Source organism: Erpetoichthys calabaricus, chromosome 4 (genome assembly GCF_900747795.2).
Source record: "Erpetoichthys calabaricus chromosome 4, fErpCal1.3, whole genome shotgun sequence".
NCBI classification, from domain to species: Eukaryota; Metazoa; Chordata; class Cladistia; order Polypteriformes; family Polypteridae; genus Erpetoichthys; species Erpetoichthys calabaricus.
This window is the reverse complement of record NC_041397.2, coordinates 243945920-243961794: the sequence shown is the minus strand read 5'-3', so window position 1 is coordinate 243961794 and position 15875 is coordinate 243945920. Positions and strand designations below refer to the sequence as shown.

At 35.4% G+C, this 15875-nt stretch overlaps 1 protein-coding gene across 1 annotated transcript; it reads right to left on the bottom strand.

Moving 5' to 3' along the window:
* Window positions 1-278: 278 nt before the first annotated feature.
* Window positions 279-15587, bottom strand: ndufv3 (NADH:ubiquinone oxidoreductase subunit V3). Its single transcript, XM_051926764.1, has 3 exons — window positions 15478-15587; window positions 6331-6430; window positions 279-2838 (listed from the first exon to the last, which is right to left on the bottom strand). The coding sequence occupies exons 1-3, from the start codon at window positions 15520-15522 to the stop codon at window positions 2678-2680; spliced, it is 306 nt and encodes a 101-aa protein (XP_051782724.1). The 5' UTR covers window positions 15523-15587; the 3' UTR covers window positions 279-2677.
* Window positions 15588-15875: the final 288 nt, after the last annotated feature.

Genomic DNA, 15875 nt, shown 5'->3' with positions numbered 1-15875 from the left:
AATGCGGCCCCCCCGGAACTGACTTTGCCCACTCCTGGTGTAAGTCAAGTCTACCATCATAGGAAACAGAATGCTTTGCTTTGGTATGTGTGAGTTAGACAAGGGTGGCCTGTAAAGAAAAACCCAGTTACATAAGATTTGCTTTAACATCAGCACTTTATTTGACCAAAAGGGAAAATTTAGCTTTTTACAGAAGCCCAATAAATAAATATTACAGCAACAACAACTTCCCTCTCAAATATACTCCTTTGTATCATGTGTGGTTTATTTATAAAATAAAATTAAAGTTCCCTTGTGTTGTATATCTCTTGTCTTGGCTTTGTTCCATGTGTAAAGAAATAGAAGGACTGACAAATTTCTTTTAGAGAACTGTAGATACATGAAACACACTGCCAACTAGTGTAATGGAAAGTAGCCCCTTGGGGGGGGTTTGTCATATTTTTCCTTGAAAATATTTTGGAAATGTTAAGTGAATAAGAAATAAAATAATTTTGGGCACAGTACTCTGCTTCTTATCAAATGTTTCATGCCTCTTTATAGCAAAAGTGGGACTAATATAAATGTATTTTTAACTTGTAAAAATATAGCCAACATGATAAAAAAAAAATCACATTTTTACACTTTAATGCCAAAAATTTTGTAATAAATAATGAAGCAAGTAGTACTGAAATACATGGGATTCTATTACAGCAGGCACTGGACCATCTGTAATTAACAGTAATTCATGCAAACTACCATTTTCCCATTTCTAACTAGTCTATGTGGGATTAATTTGGAAATTCTTTGCAGGCAGAAAACAGTCTTCTTATGCCTTAACTATGTTGCTTTTACATATATAAATTCTCAAACTCACTTACTGCAGCTCAATGTCCTGCCGATCCTGGCAGAACGGAGCACACGGTTTGAAACCAACCACTGACTTGGTGGTAGCATATTGTTGCGCCAAAAATGATTAATATTAAAACAAAAATTGAAGTTATTCATTTTTGAGAGTATAAACTAGTGAGAACAATTTCAAATATGTATTGATTAATTTAATCACCACCATATAACTGCATGGTACCTCTGAAGACCTTAGGTTTGATAAAAATATAAGAATATCACAGAACAGTTCCCAATAGTTGTGTGTGATCCTTTCTAAATGTGTAACGTGGTGGCAAAGAAACAGTAATGTGTATCAAGTGGATCACTTGAAATCCACCTGCAAAGTTGATAAGGAACTGCAATATTAATTTAGGCACACGCTTTTAATGCATTTCACTGTGAATCATTTTGTGCTCAAAACTTAAAAGCAAAAAAAGGATGAAATATGAAGTCCTGCTGATTCCATGGTTAGTTCCTATATGTCCACTGCATCAAATTGGCAATCGGGTCATTTCAAAGGGACTATGTCCACCTCACCTCTGGATTTCTTCCTCTGGGGAGAGATGAAAGGAAAAGTGTACAAGAACAAGCCTCATACACTGGAACAATTGCAGCGAAACATTGAACATGAAATTGCTTCCATCACCCCTACAATGCTTGCTGATACTGATATGGAGCACCGTGTCGATCTGTGTTTGCAAGAAGGTGGCAACCATTTCCAACATTGAATGTGACAATCATTTACATATTTACAGTATCAAGGTATGTACTGTATTTGCTTCATTTCTATCACGAGTAACACACATCATAACTCAGGGGCCCCACCCTTTAGAATCTCCCTGTACTAAATACTGGCTTGAAAGGGTGAATGCTTATGCAGTCAATTATTTAGTGTTTTATATTTGTAAACAATTTAGCCTACCAGGCAGAGATCTGTTTTCACTTTGAGATTAAATGAGTGATTTTGTTTATCAATGTCAAAAATACATCGAAATCTACTGTGATTCAATTTTGTATAACAAAGTTTGAAAATGCTCAAGGGAGTGAATATTTTTTATAGGCACTTTGTGTGTGTGCATATTTGTGTATCTATATATATATATATATATATATAGACAGATAGAGAGAAATGCTATTTGAATGTTGTCCATACCTTTTTTTTTGTGAGTCTCTTTTTGTCGGTACAGCATTGTTGTCAGCTATTCCCAGGAGGCATGCAAGTAAGAATTTCAGTGTACCTGTATTATGTATACAGTATATACAGTACACATGACAATAAACAAACTTAATGCTTCATGGCTCCAATTATAACAGGATATTCGGTACATATACTATACACTAGATCTTTAGAGCTAGACTAGAATGATACTGGATTATAATCAAATGGAATTCCAAACGTATGAGTTTGCTCAGACTGGTTTCTCCGAGTCTCTAATAAACAGTCCTTGAACCAAAAGAAGATGGGCCGGATATAAGCCTGCAGCAAATGCTTATATTAATATCCTGAAGACATGAAACATTCTTCATATACAGATAATTTATAGAAGAACAAGATACAGAAGTAATTACAAAATGCTAAAATAGTTCACAGAAAAATAATCATGATAAAGTCAGATCACTGATTAAAGTCCAAGATTTCTCTCTTTTTTAACATCGAATTAGATGGCTTTTACATGCAGAGTCATACATATGACAAGTGAACACATTAAAATGTTATTTATTATGAGTTAAATACTGTATTTAGCTAGTATTCTGGTATAAAATGTATTATTTCACCAAAACAATTTGCCTGAAGTTGTTTTTTTTCCAGTAATCATTTTCTACCAGATAAGGGCTGCGGCAGTCTGAATTTAGCTAATTCAAGATCAAAGTCCACAAAGGTGTAGGTGCTATAATCATGATGTTGAAGATTCTTATAGGTTGAAATGTCAAAATCCATCTCTTTGGATTCTTCAGTAGTGCTGGTTGGCACCTCTGTAAAAGAAAAGCCAATATAAAACTTTAGAAAACATGACCTCCACTTTGGTAAAATTGTTAGTACTAGGGTGTTGTACCGTGTTAGCCATTATGAATGTAGAGAAAAGCCAAGCAAAATGACACCTTTTATTGGCTAAGGCTCGTAAAATTGTTAAAAATCCTGTTAGTGCCATATAGTGAATTTCCCATTGGGATTAATAAAGTATCTATCTATCTATCTATCTATCTATCTATCTATCTATCTATCTATCTATCTATCTATCTATCTATCTATCTATCTATCTATCTATATATAGCAGAGGCAATGAAGGAAATAAAAAGGTGCATGAAAAGAAATACACTTTTAGTTGTAATCAGACAGGCCAAGGAAATATGGTATTTTGCGCAAATGCCTGGTAGTTTGATAGTACTGACAGAAGTACATGACTAGAAATGATATATCAGGAGTTGTGTATATGTTTATATATATAGATTGTTAGATATATATATAGATCTATATAGATATATATATAGATTGTCAAATAACAGCATTATTTACCTCACAGACATAAGTGTCCAAACACTGTAATACATTTCTTAGTTTGAGAAATAGCACTCTCATGTGTCCATGTAGAATTTTTTTTTTCTCCAATTGTTTGATGTTTTTTTTCAGCCACATTAAAAATATATATATATATATATATACAGTAGAGTCTCGCTTATCTGACATTTCGTATTATCTGACATCCCACCGCAAAAAAACCCCAAAAAAACGCATCAATCGGCAACAAGAACTGGAAGTTGCAAGCATGAACGTAGTCTATTTTTTGTTGCCAAGTTCATTTTTTCAGTTGTTTTGTTGTAAAACATGATTATTAGGTTCGTAATGTGTAAAATTATAACATAGTTTGACATTTCTTAACACCTCCCATTATCCGACATTTTCACTTATCCGATGTTCTGCCGGCCCATTTATGTCGGATAAGTGAGACTCTTACTGTAATAGTTTAAATTAGGAAAACAAGAAAAGTACAAAGTGTAATGCTAAGCACTGTATTCTGCTGGTTCTTCCGAAACTTTAAGTTCCATTTATCTCTGTTTATTCCACTGGAAAGTTTAAAATCCTTTATCAAAATTCTACACTCAGACCTAAGAAACCTCCAGGTAACCACTTTGCAATTAATTCATTCAGAATATATATATTGCTGTAATACACAATATTAAGTTAAGTATACATCTGCACTACAGAAATAATGCAGCCTGAAAAGCATTCAACTGCAAGTAAAAGATCATCTAACTGGTCATTTTTTTTCATTACTTTTTACAGACTGATGAAGTAAACCAAACAGAACAACAGAAACATTCTGCTTCCTGTAAGGGCTAAGAACAATTAAGTTTATTTTTATATGAGAAGCAGATGAAAGTTGTTAGATCAAAAACAGACACTTTAAGTAAAAATTCTATAATTAAAAAGAAAGCTTTGCAACTTCCACAATACGATTTTAAACCTAATAGATAAAGTTTGAGGTAGCATTTTCAATAATAAAAACATAAATGAAACTCAGAAAGGGTTGCAGAAAGTAAAAGTATGTTTATTCATAGACAACACGACAGTCCAGAGCAGGCATAACAGGATAAAGGCACAATAACACTCGCCAAGATGTTTGTAAGACCAGTTCTGAAGCAAACACAGATACATAATCTTGAAAGGGTCTTATGGGGTAGCTGGGGACAGAATAAAAATACAAAACCTAAAGTGCATGGCTAAAGTATAAGGCTTACACTTTGGAAATGAACATGTCAATATAAAGAAAAATAGTATCCGAAAAGAAAGGCAGCCCGCCCCAGCCCCAAAAAAAGCCAATGGCACACAGAACATCTTATAATGAAAGTATTATATACCATTGACTGAATCAACAGTAGTCACTATGCTACTAGACTTGGCAGCAGTGTGTTAACCACCTAAAAAGAAAAACTGAAATCAAGATGATAAGAGCAATACTTTTGTATATTTAAGGATCTAAACCAAAGAAAATAAGAGGAAATGAAGATGTGAAAAACAGTTTTACAACTTGCATAAAATAGTGATACTGAAGTTCAAAGAAAGTGTAGTAGATTAAGTGATTAATAGGGAAGGCAACAGATACAGGATACAGTCAGGTATCTGCTAGGAACAAACATGAGAATAGTAAAGTGATTAACAGCTAACAGAACATAGTATTAGACAGTTTCATATTTCTTCTTATCTCAATGATGTGGGTCAGGGGTTTCTAAGTTCAGTCCCGGAGGGCTGAAATTGTTTCGGGTTTTTATTATAGTTGAATATGTTAAAGGATAAATATGATATTTTTCAAGTTGAAGTTATTTCTTCACATACATGGTATATACTGTATATGCATTTGCCATGGCAAATTGTGTTCTAAAGTTAAGTGTGTTCTATAAATTAAAAAAATTATATATCTTGCCAGCTATGACACTTTACAATGGAGGGTACTGGGCACAGAGGAAAAGCTTAAAAACTTACCAAATACATCAGTTTTTTAAGCCAAGACAGCTGTCAAGTATTGATCTGTGGCTTCCGTGTTTCTGACGCATGTTTGTGACAACAAAAGGGATCTGGAAATACACATTTTATCTCATATTCCTGGTACTATTTTTCTTGTAGGAAAGAAACATTTTCTATTCGCTTCACAGAAATAAATAAAAAAACAACCACATGGCACAGAACGTTTACTGTGATTTGGTCTCTCAGGATGAAATCCCCCTTGGGTTGTTGCACAAGAAGACTAAGTGCTGAGCTGTTGTACATGGCTGGTTTTATTTTAAAATGGATGAATCTCATAATATTGATGTTTTTTCCATTCAAAAGTGACATGAATACGTTATTTTGCAATGTGTGTGTAATCACAAGACAGGGATCAATACTCAACAACTGTCTTGACTTGAAAACTGGACACATTTGGCAAGATTTCAGCTCTTCCTCTTTGTCCCCTAGACTGCAGTGTAAAGCACCAATGAAGGCAAGATATTTTTTTTTAATTTATATTAAGCAAGTAACTTTAGAACACAGTTTGGAATGGCAAATGCATATATACCAAATCTATGAAGAAATAACAGATTTGAAGAGTAACAAACTTATCCATTAATCAATAGCTGATTACTACTGCTAGCACATTTAAAGTGCAAGCAACATTTTTGTACTTAATTTCAGTTAAGCTCCTAATTATTTATTTTAGTCTTAAACAGCTATATTCTCTTGTTTTTAACTGGTTCTTGTTTTCTTAACCAACTGTCAGTGAATAATAAGATGCAAATGTCAAAGGAACCAGGAGCGTAACACCTAAACCTATTTACTAGTTTTTTCCTGTAATACTAGTGTGTACTTCAAGGCCATACGAACACACTTGTTTTACCAAATACGGGGGACTTAAATGATAACTCTGGTGAAATAACTTTAACTTTGACAGTGGCTGCATTAATAAAAGGAAAAAAGAAACAAAAGTGCCTTACTTGTTTTACTGCCCTTCACGTTTTTCTTTGGTTCCAAAGGCTTAGTGCAAAAGGTTACAGGTGCTATTTTGTTAAACCCCAAAAGATCCAAATATACGCACTGAAAATAAAAAGAAGAAAATGCAAGAAATAGTTTCAGCATTAAAATGCTACACTTTATATGTCAATTAATAGTTTAAAATAAATATTAAATGATGAAATCCTTAAAATCTTTGAAATCACTAAAATCCATCCATCCATTTTCCAACCCGCTGAATCCGAACACAGGGTCACGGGGGTCTGCTGGAGCCAATCCCAGCCAACACAGGGCACAAGGCAGGAAACAATCCTGGGCAGGGTGCCAACCCACCGCAGAATCACTAAAATGCAAAAGTAAATATACAGTCATACTGTATGAAAAAGTTTGGGAATCCATCTTAATACTTTGGATTTTTGTTTATCATTGGCTGAGCTCCTTTTAATCTATGACATGCCTTATGGAAACAGTAGTATTTCAGCAGTGACATTAAGTTTATTGGATTAACAGAAAATATGCAATATGCATCATAACAAAATTAGGTGCATAAATTTGGGCACCCCAACAGAGATATTACATCAATACTTAGTTGAGCCTCCTTTTGCAAATACAACAGCCTCTAGACGCCTCCTATAGCCTTTGATGAGTGTGTGGATTCTGGATGGAGGTATTTCTGACCATTCTTCTGTACAAAATCTCTCCACTTCAGTTAAATTTGATGGATGCCGAGCATGGGCAGCCTGCTTCAAATCATCCCATAGATTTTGATGATATTCAAGTCAGGAGACTGTGACGGCCATTCCAGAACATTGTACTTCTCCCTCTGCATGAATGCCTTTGTAGATTTCGAACTGTGTTTTGGGTCATTGTCTTGTTGGAATATCCAATACCCTGCTTAACTTCAACTTTGTGACTAATGTTTGAACATTATCCTGAAGAATTTCTTGATATTGGGTTGAATTCATCTGACCCTCGACTTTAACAAGGGCCCCAGTCCCTGAACTAGCCACACAGCCCCACAGCATGATGGAACCTCCACCAAATTTGACAGTAGGTAGCCGGTGTTTTTCTTGGAATGTGGTGTTCTTCTTCCACCATGCAAAGCACTTTTTGTTATAACCAAATAACTCAATTTTTGTCTCATCAGTCCAAAGCACTTTGTTCCAAAATGAATCTTGCTTGTCTAAATGAGCATTTGCATACAACAAGCTACTCTGTTTGTGGCGTGAGTGCAGAAAGGGCTTCTTTCTCATTACCATGCCATACAGATGTTCTTTGTGAAAACTGCGCTGAATTGTAGAACGATGTACAGATACACCATCTGCAGCAAGATGTTCTTGCAGGTCTTTGGAGGTGATCTGTGGGTAACCATTCTCACAATCCTGGGCATATGCCGCTCCTATATTTTTCTTTGGCCTGCCAGACCTGGTTTAACAGCAACTGTGCCTGTGGCCTTCCATTTCCTGATTACATTCCTTACAGTTGAAACTGACAGTTTAAACCTCTGAGATAGCTTTTTGTAGCCTTCCCCTAAACCATGATACTGAACAATCTTTGTTTTCAGATCTTTTGAGAGTTACTTTGAGGGTCCCATGCTGTCACTCTTCAGAGGAGAGTCAAAGGGAAGTACAACTTGTAATTGACCACCTTAAATACCTTTTCTCATGATTGGACACACCTGTCTATGAAGTTCAAGGCTTAATGAGCTAATCCAACCAATTTAGTGTTGCAAGTAATCAGTATTGAACAGCTACATGCATTCAAATCAGCAAAATTACAAGGGGACCCAAATTTTTGCACAGCCAGTTTTTCAAATTTGATTTAATTTCATACAACTAAATACTGCTTTACTAAAATCTTTGTTCGGAAAACACCCCAGTACTCGGATGTTCCTAGGAAATGAAAGACATACCACTGTTACCTTTTTTGTTGAAAGTAGAGTGAATTATTATGCAGGCTGAGAGGGGTTCCCAAACATTTTTCATATGACTGTATGTATGACAAATCTTTATGCAAATCTAAGAGTTTACTAAACATCTGAATGGAATTATTAAACCCAGGACTCTGGAGGTATAAAACATTTGTATGTTTGTGCCACAGTGCTGACTTTCCTTGTACTCAAACAGCACAATTCATACTTATAGAAAGTAAAAAAAAATCAACAAATGTGCAGCAAACAGGTGCTGTCATTCACAGTTTGTTTTACAGCTCTAGAAACCAGGGTTTGATTCCTGGCCAATTCACTGTCTTTGAACAGTTTGCACATTTTAACTGTGTCCATGTTAGGTTAATCGATAACTATAAATTAGCCAGGTAACTGTGAGCTCTGTTAGTGGATATTCCTGTCTTGCCATTCATCCTGACATGATATGCTCTTAATTCTCTAGACTCTGTAATTGAAAAAGCAGGTTCAGAGAGACTTATAATAATTTTTAGTTGATGTACCAAGTCAGAGGGAACAGGACTCCACAAGTCATTGTTCTGGGAAATTTGCTACACAGGGTGGCAGGTTATCTTCAAAGACCAGTAGTCTCCATTGGAGTGTAATATAAATGTTCACGATTCTCATTAAAATTACCCTTTTCATGAGGAAGTATAAATTACTTTGATGAAGTAATATTCAATCTGCGAAAAATAACAATGTAAATGCTCTAGAAAGAAACATCCCAACATGCTGTACAAACACCCACGATAATTGCTTTCCCACAACGTGAAAGTTACATATCCATCCATCACTAAATATGCTTAAGTCAGGGTCAAAGTGCCAGAATCTATCCAGGTTGCTTTAGATACAAATTACAAAGCAGTTCTAAATCTGTAAAGGATACCCATAACATATCTGAAATGACTCATACAGGACCAATTTAGAATTGTTTATTTTAAATATGTATACAAATAATAACTGCATCAATCTTTACTTAAAATAAACACCGACTGCAGAGTCTGTAAATATAGGTAATTTATTGAGAACTTACAAATATTTTTTATACTAAGTACATGCTAACCTTATTTTGATATTACACAAATTAATTACTTGTGTTATTTCTGTTTTTAGACTGTGTTTCTTGTAAGTCTGGAACAAGTGAGTATCTGCGTCAAAAGGTTAGAGATATGAAAAAGTTTGGATAGAGGACCTGGCCTACTCATGACTGTAGCAGAGCCTTAAACTGAATTAACAATGATCTTGGCCAAACCTCGGGGTTAAGACTTCTGAGATATATATATGTACATTTAAAAACAATACCTTTCTCTTTAACATTTCTTTACCATTGGTCCCCCCCCCCCCCCCCCCCAATGTTATTTTGCAATTTCCAAGGAGCCCATGGGATGTTTGGCCTTGCAGCTTCTTTGATGTGCCACAATTGTAAAAATATTACAGTACTAACATTATATTACACACAAATATTATAGTATTTAACTTTGTACATGTAAAGAGGTACTGGTTGATGTGCAGTATATAAACATACTTTTTAAAAATAAAGGAATTTACTTGTTTTGAAATGGATTACCAACTATGGAGAATTAATGGAATCTTCTCAATTTAACCTATAACTAAACAAAGGTAAAGAAATAACTCAGTGTTTTATTTTAAAGACTAGAGGGATTCGCCCCCTGGTCACTTCGCTCGCCACCCCCACCTGCACTACGCGGCGTTGTGAAGAGAGGGGCTGAACGCACCCCAAGGAGACGCGGTCACTCCTCCAAAACCGTCACTGAGTAATGCGATCTTTACTCTCATTTTTTTGAGACTTTCGAATTTTCCTACTTCCATTATCTCTAACCTGCTCTGCATGTGTATCGCGCCAACGTTTTTGAATTCTTTACGACGTTCTACTTGTCTTTTTCCGGCCCCGGGTGTGGTTAAATCTTTTGGCACAAAGTCTTTGCGGGACGATCCGATTATTACTTTCCTTATTTTCAGAATTTGCAGATTATTTTTGTTCTTTTTTTGCATTCTTTTCTCTCCCAACACTTTTGGGTCTCTTTTCGACACACTACTCTATCTTCTTCTCATAGTCATTGATGTGTCATCTAGAACGTATAAAATTTTTAAGAGCTGAGAGCAAAGGAAGTGTCTGCCAAAAGCATTCCAATAACTGATAGTTTAGATACCAGTGGTCTTGTTTGAAAATGGTTGTAAGTAGGGCTTGACTTGCAAAAGTCACTGTCTCAAGGGACTTGCTTCCAAAGGTTGTAAGTATGACGTGACTTGACCGTCTCGCGGGTCATGAAAGTGTCTCTATGTCTCTCTTCAAAAGATCACGTCTTGTTGCCGGACAAAAAGTCTTGTCTTATTCCAAGATTTTTTTTTTTTTTTATAATAGGAGATGTTTTATTATCACTAAGATAATTAAAGATAAATGTTACAAGGGATATTGACAACTGTCCTAATAATTGTATTGTTTTCTAAGAAGGATTTTATAATGTGTTAAGTTGAAAAAAAACAGTTAAGCAGTAGGACCACCAAATTAGAATATTTAAAGGAGCATAACACTCTACACATTTTTCAAATGCAACATAAGCTTGTGTTTTGGCAATGATGACTATGAACATAAATCTTCTAATAGCAACTTTATTAGTTCCAGTAAAATATGCCACTCCTAAATATTTTTCCGTATTATTCTCATTTTCAAAATAAAAAGCTTTCCTGTCCAAAATGATGAAGTAATGCAATGTGTGTTCAGAAAGCTATTCAATACCATTTAACATGCACAACAAAGACAACATTTGTCATGCAATTTAATAAATGCAGAAACATGTAATTGGCTGAATATTCTGTTTACAATCAAATATCTAAATGAAATTATTATGCAACGAAGGGTCAGAGTAATGAATTAAATAATCCTTGGTGATAAAATTCTTACAAGAAATGTAATATTCAAAATAGATGCACTAAACGTCTAAGCAAATTATGCCTTGTAAACATAGAAAGCAAAGTGTCCTTAGATTAATTAGAAATCATAATATTGCCAGAATTAGCAATACTGGTGAATCCTCTTTAATAAAATCCCTGTGTGCGCCCAGGTGTCTGTGTGTGTGTGTCTTCTGGTGAAGTGCGCATGCACGGGGCTCTGTGCCATTGCGCGATATTACTGTCAGAGAAAGTTACAGGCATTTTGCGGAAATACAAACCACTATTACTTCGAGAGGAAATTAAAGGTACACAATACAGTGACTCATATTACAGCCACATACAAGCCAGTATTACTGTCAGAGGAGATTAAAGGCATATTACCGACGCGCATGCCTGTATTACCGCCAGAGAAAATTAAAGGTACAGTGGGGCAAAAACGTATTTAGTCAGCCACCAATTGTGCAAGTTCTCCCACTTAAAAAGATGAGAGAGGCCTGTAATTTTCATCATAGGTATACTGTACCTCAACTATGAGAGACAAAATGAGAAAAAAAATCCAAAAAATCGCATTGCAAAATACTTATTTTCCACCATAATTTGTCTGATTTTTAAAGAATTTATTTGCAATGCGATTTTCTGGATTTTTTTTTCTCATTTTGTCTCTCATAGTTGAGGTATACCTATGATGAAAATTACAGGCCTCTCTCATCTTTTTTAAGTGGGAGAACTTGCACAATTGGTGGCTGACTAAATACTTTTTTGCCCACTGTATATTACGGACGTACAAGCCAGCGGACATACAAGACAGTATTACTGTCACAGAAAATTAAAGACACATAATACACAGCGGCAGCCCACAAAGAACGGTCAGTTCAGCAAGTAAACATCAACAAAAGAAAGGCTGAAAGAAAGAAAAATACAACCAACAAAAAGAATGAGGTCAAAGTCCCTTGCCATTTAATATAGACTGTTCCTACTAATGTTTATGCACTACTGTTCTAGAGCCCGTTATTGTAACGGGCTAAATGAATGGTTATTAATATTAGTAGTAAATAAATCTTACATTATTCAAGCCAATATCTTTTTTCTCATGGGATGGCTAGGTAAATAGAGATAGGTAGATAGAGATAGATAAGCAGGTAGACAAAATATTATTTGTCCCAAGAATAACTGAAGAATAATGCAGTTATCATGGTACTACATACACTAACAGCAATATTTATAGTACTAGGGTGTTGTACCATGTTAGCCATTATGAATGTAGAGAAAAGCCAAGCAAAATGACACCTTTTATTGGCTAACTAAAAAGATTACAATATGCAAGCTGTCGAGGCAACTTTGAAGAAGGGGCCTGAGTTGCCTCGAAAGCTTGCATATTGTAATCTTTTTAGCAGTATTTATGAAAAACTAATGACATACGTTGAGAACTGGAGGAATAATTTGAAACTCCAAGCTATATGGGTATATGTATGGGTTGGAGACAGTTGCACTAACAAAAAGACAGGAGACAGAGTAGGAAGTGGCAGAGTTAAAGATATTGAGATTTGAATTGGGTGTGATGAGGATGGACAGGATTAGAAATGAGTACATTAGAGGGTCAGCTCAGGTTGGATGGTTTGGAGGTAAAGTCAGAGAGGCGAGATTGCATTGGTTTGGACATGTGCAGAAGAGAGATGAGGGGTATATTGGGATGTTAAGGATAAAGCAGCCAGGGAAGAGGAAAAGAGGAAGGCCTAAGAAAAAGTTTATGGAAATGGTGAGAGAGGACATGCAGGTAAGGGAAGAAACTGAACAAGATGCAGAGGACAGAAAGATATGAAAAAAGATGATCCGCTGTGGTGACCCCTAATGGGAGCAGCAGAAAGACAAAGAAGAACAAGCTAACTGTGTAAAAGCAAAGCAGCCTTATGGACTTATAAGTAGTAATACTGTATAGATGGTGACAGTTCAGAGGACAGAAAGATATGAAAAAAGATGATCCGCTGTGGTGACCCCTAATGGGAGCAGCAGAAAGACAAAGAAGAATAAGCTGTGTAAAAGCAAAGCAGTCTTATGGACTTATAAGTAGTAATACTGTATAGATGGTGACAGTTCGGATTTAAGTGATACTGGTAGTGTAAATAGTTTAAGCTACAGGAGATAGCATGGAAAAATGAAATTGTTATTATGCTTCCAGACAATAAAATAATCTATATTTGTAAAATGCTAAGGGTTGTCTATTCGTCATTATGCAAAAACTCATAAACCACTGGGCCTTGAACTTTTAACTTAATCGAGCTCTTATGATGTTGTACATGTAACATGACCCATGAATTGGAGGTACAAGTTATCTCTGTCACATAATTGGGTTTTGGGTTCTTTTCTTGGCAAGTGGCGGTGCAGCTGCTGGAGGATAGACCTGCAGAGCATGAGACAAATTGCTGAAGCCAATTATGGGAATGATAGCTCTGGCCTCAGCAAAGTTATTGGGGTTCACACCTTTCTTTCTGCAAACCGCATAGTCAAAATGTTTAATATGGGGACCTGGTTTTTGAAAGTAAAGCAAATTGCAGAAACTAATCATGTGATAGGAAAAAGGAAGGGCAGCTTTGGCACCCCTGTCCATCAAGCACATGTGGTGCAACAACCTGCTGGTACTCGGGCATCACTGGGGCTTTGAAATACCATTTTGAAACATCTGAATATACATTTAGTTTTAAAAATTATTTATTAATTTTCATTTACATATTGATTGGATTTATTACTTGCCCCATGAGTCTGTATCCTTGTTTTATGTTTCTGCTGCTGTATGCATGTGAATTTCCACTTGGGATTAAGAACATTTATCTAATCTGATCTAAACAATATGCCTGTTTTATCACAACATCACTTTAAGATAGTGACTTTTATTTGATTGACAAATAGAAACAAAAAAAACTTTAAAATGTAATTTCTTCAAATATTTATTTTATATTGTTCTACATTGTGAGTCTGAAAAATTTTGCTGAAAACAAAAAGCACATTGTTCACCTGTGGATATGTGGAATGAATGAGAATGAAAGCAGTCATTGTTCAGTACTAGATGATTTTGTTAACAGTTGTAATAAGTCTTTTCTCCACCTAAATGTTACAAAAATTAACAAACCACCAATTAACTTTAGAAGAAAGATTTTCTGCTCACAAGAAATAAAGACCAAGCATTGAGGATTGTTGACAGTTATAAATATCTGGGGAAAATCATAGATTCAAAACTGACTAATGAAAATACAGAATCTGGAAGAAGGGACAACAGCACCTCTACTGTTTTACAGTGAGTCCTATCATTATGCCACTCTGTTATAAAACTTTTATTGGGTCTTTTTTCATATGTTCTGCTGGTCTTGTCCAGAATCATAATCTCAGCAACAAACCCAGAATAAATCAAAAAAGAAAATGGAGCAGTAAAATAAGAAGGCCTCATTCACCCACAACAGTCTCAAATTCAGTTGTTCCCATCAGGTCGCGGGTACAAGGCTCCAAGGATAAAATGCAATGGGCTCAAGTATTCTTCAATTATTCCCAACCACTATTAAACTTCTAAAAAAGTTCAACTTTAATACACTTCCTCAGGCTTAAACCATGGGATTATGCAATATTATTTGCATTAATAATTTGGCAAGTCGAAATGTTGGTTTAATGTTTGTGTAATTATAGTTCTCACTGGTATATTTATTTGCACTTAGTTTACGTTTGACAGGCATCTTCTTTGAGATGTGTTTTTAATTTTACATCGTGTTCTCTCTGAAAAACCTGCTGACAAATCAAATTTCACTCTTAAGACAATACATTTTACTGAACTGAACTTGAGCACTGTACTGCATTAGTTACTCACTTTGCGAGCAATGCTACCAAGTTAGGAGAACTAGAATTGGACAATCTGATTCGAAAACTATGATCTTAAGATGATCTTAAAATTAAAAATAAAATTGCAACGCAAACCTACTTAAATATTTGAAGAAATAAATTTGGCAGTACACTTATTATACGTTTTTACAAGTCTGGAATTTATTTGGAGCATAAAAGCGTCAAGGACACGAATTAAGGACTGCATTTAAATTATAAATTAAACCGTATAAAGAAAATTAAAACTATAAATTTAGCGAAAAAAAACCTTAGCGGTGCTAATATCAACGCCATTTGAATGAATGATATTTTCCTTGTACATTCACTCTCCCTTTCACATCAAGGAAATAAAAAAAAAATCTCCAAACCCCCTCCTGCTATTAACATATCCATTTTTTTCCGAGTTTAAAAATACCTTTAACGCCTTTGATCCGTTTGTCCGCAGTAAGAACGCTGCCATTTTGCTTTTCACCTTCTACAAAACTTCCGGTAAACCGCAGACTCTTGGCAACAACTTCCGGTGTTACAAAGATTTCCGTTACTTTGTGATATCGCCAGTCATTTTTTAATAAACACTGCACTCTCTGACTATAAGTTCAAAGACAGTCTGAAACATGGTGACAAATAATGATCGTTGGTGTGGCTGTGATGTGAAATAGTTAAAAATTTCGTGTTTCGTTTGTTATTCGGGTCATATTAAATGGAAAGAGTCCGGTACGGAAGGACACTCACAGTCAGACGCCCGATTAGTCGGCTGATCCGATGGAATTCTCTTTGAATCAAAGAGGCCAGACGTGAATATGGGTCAGCGAG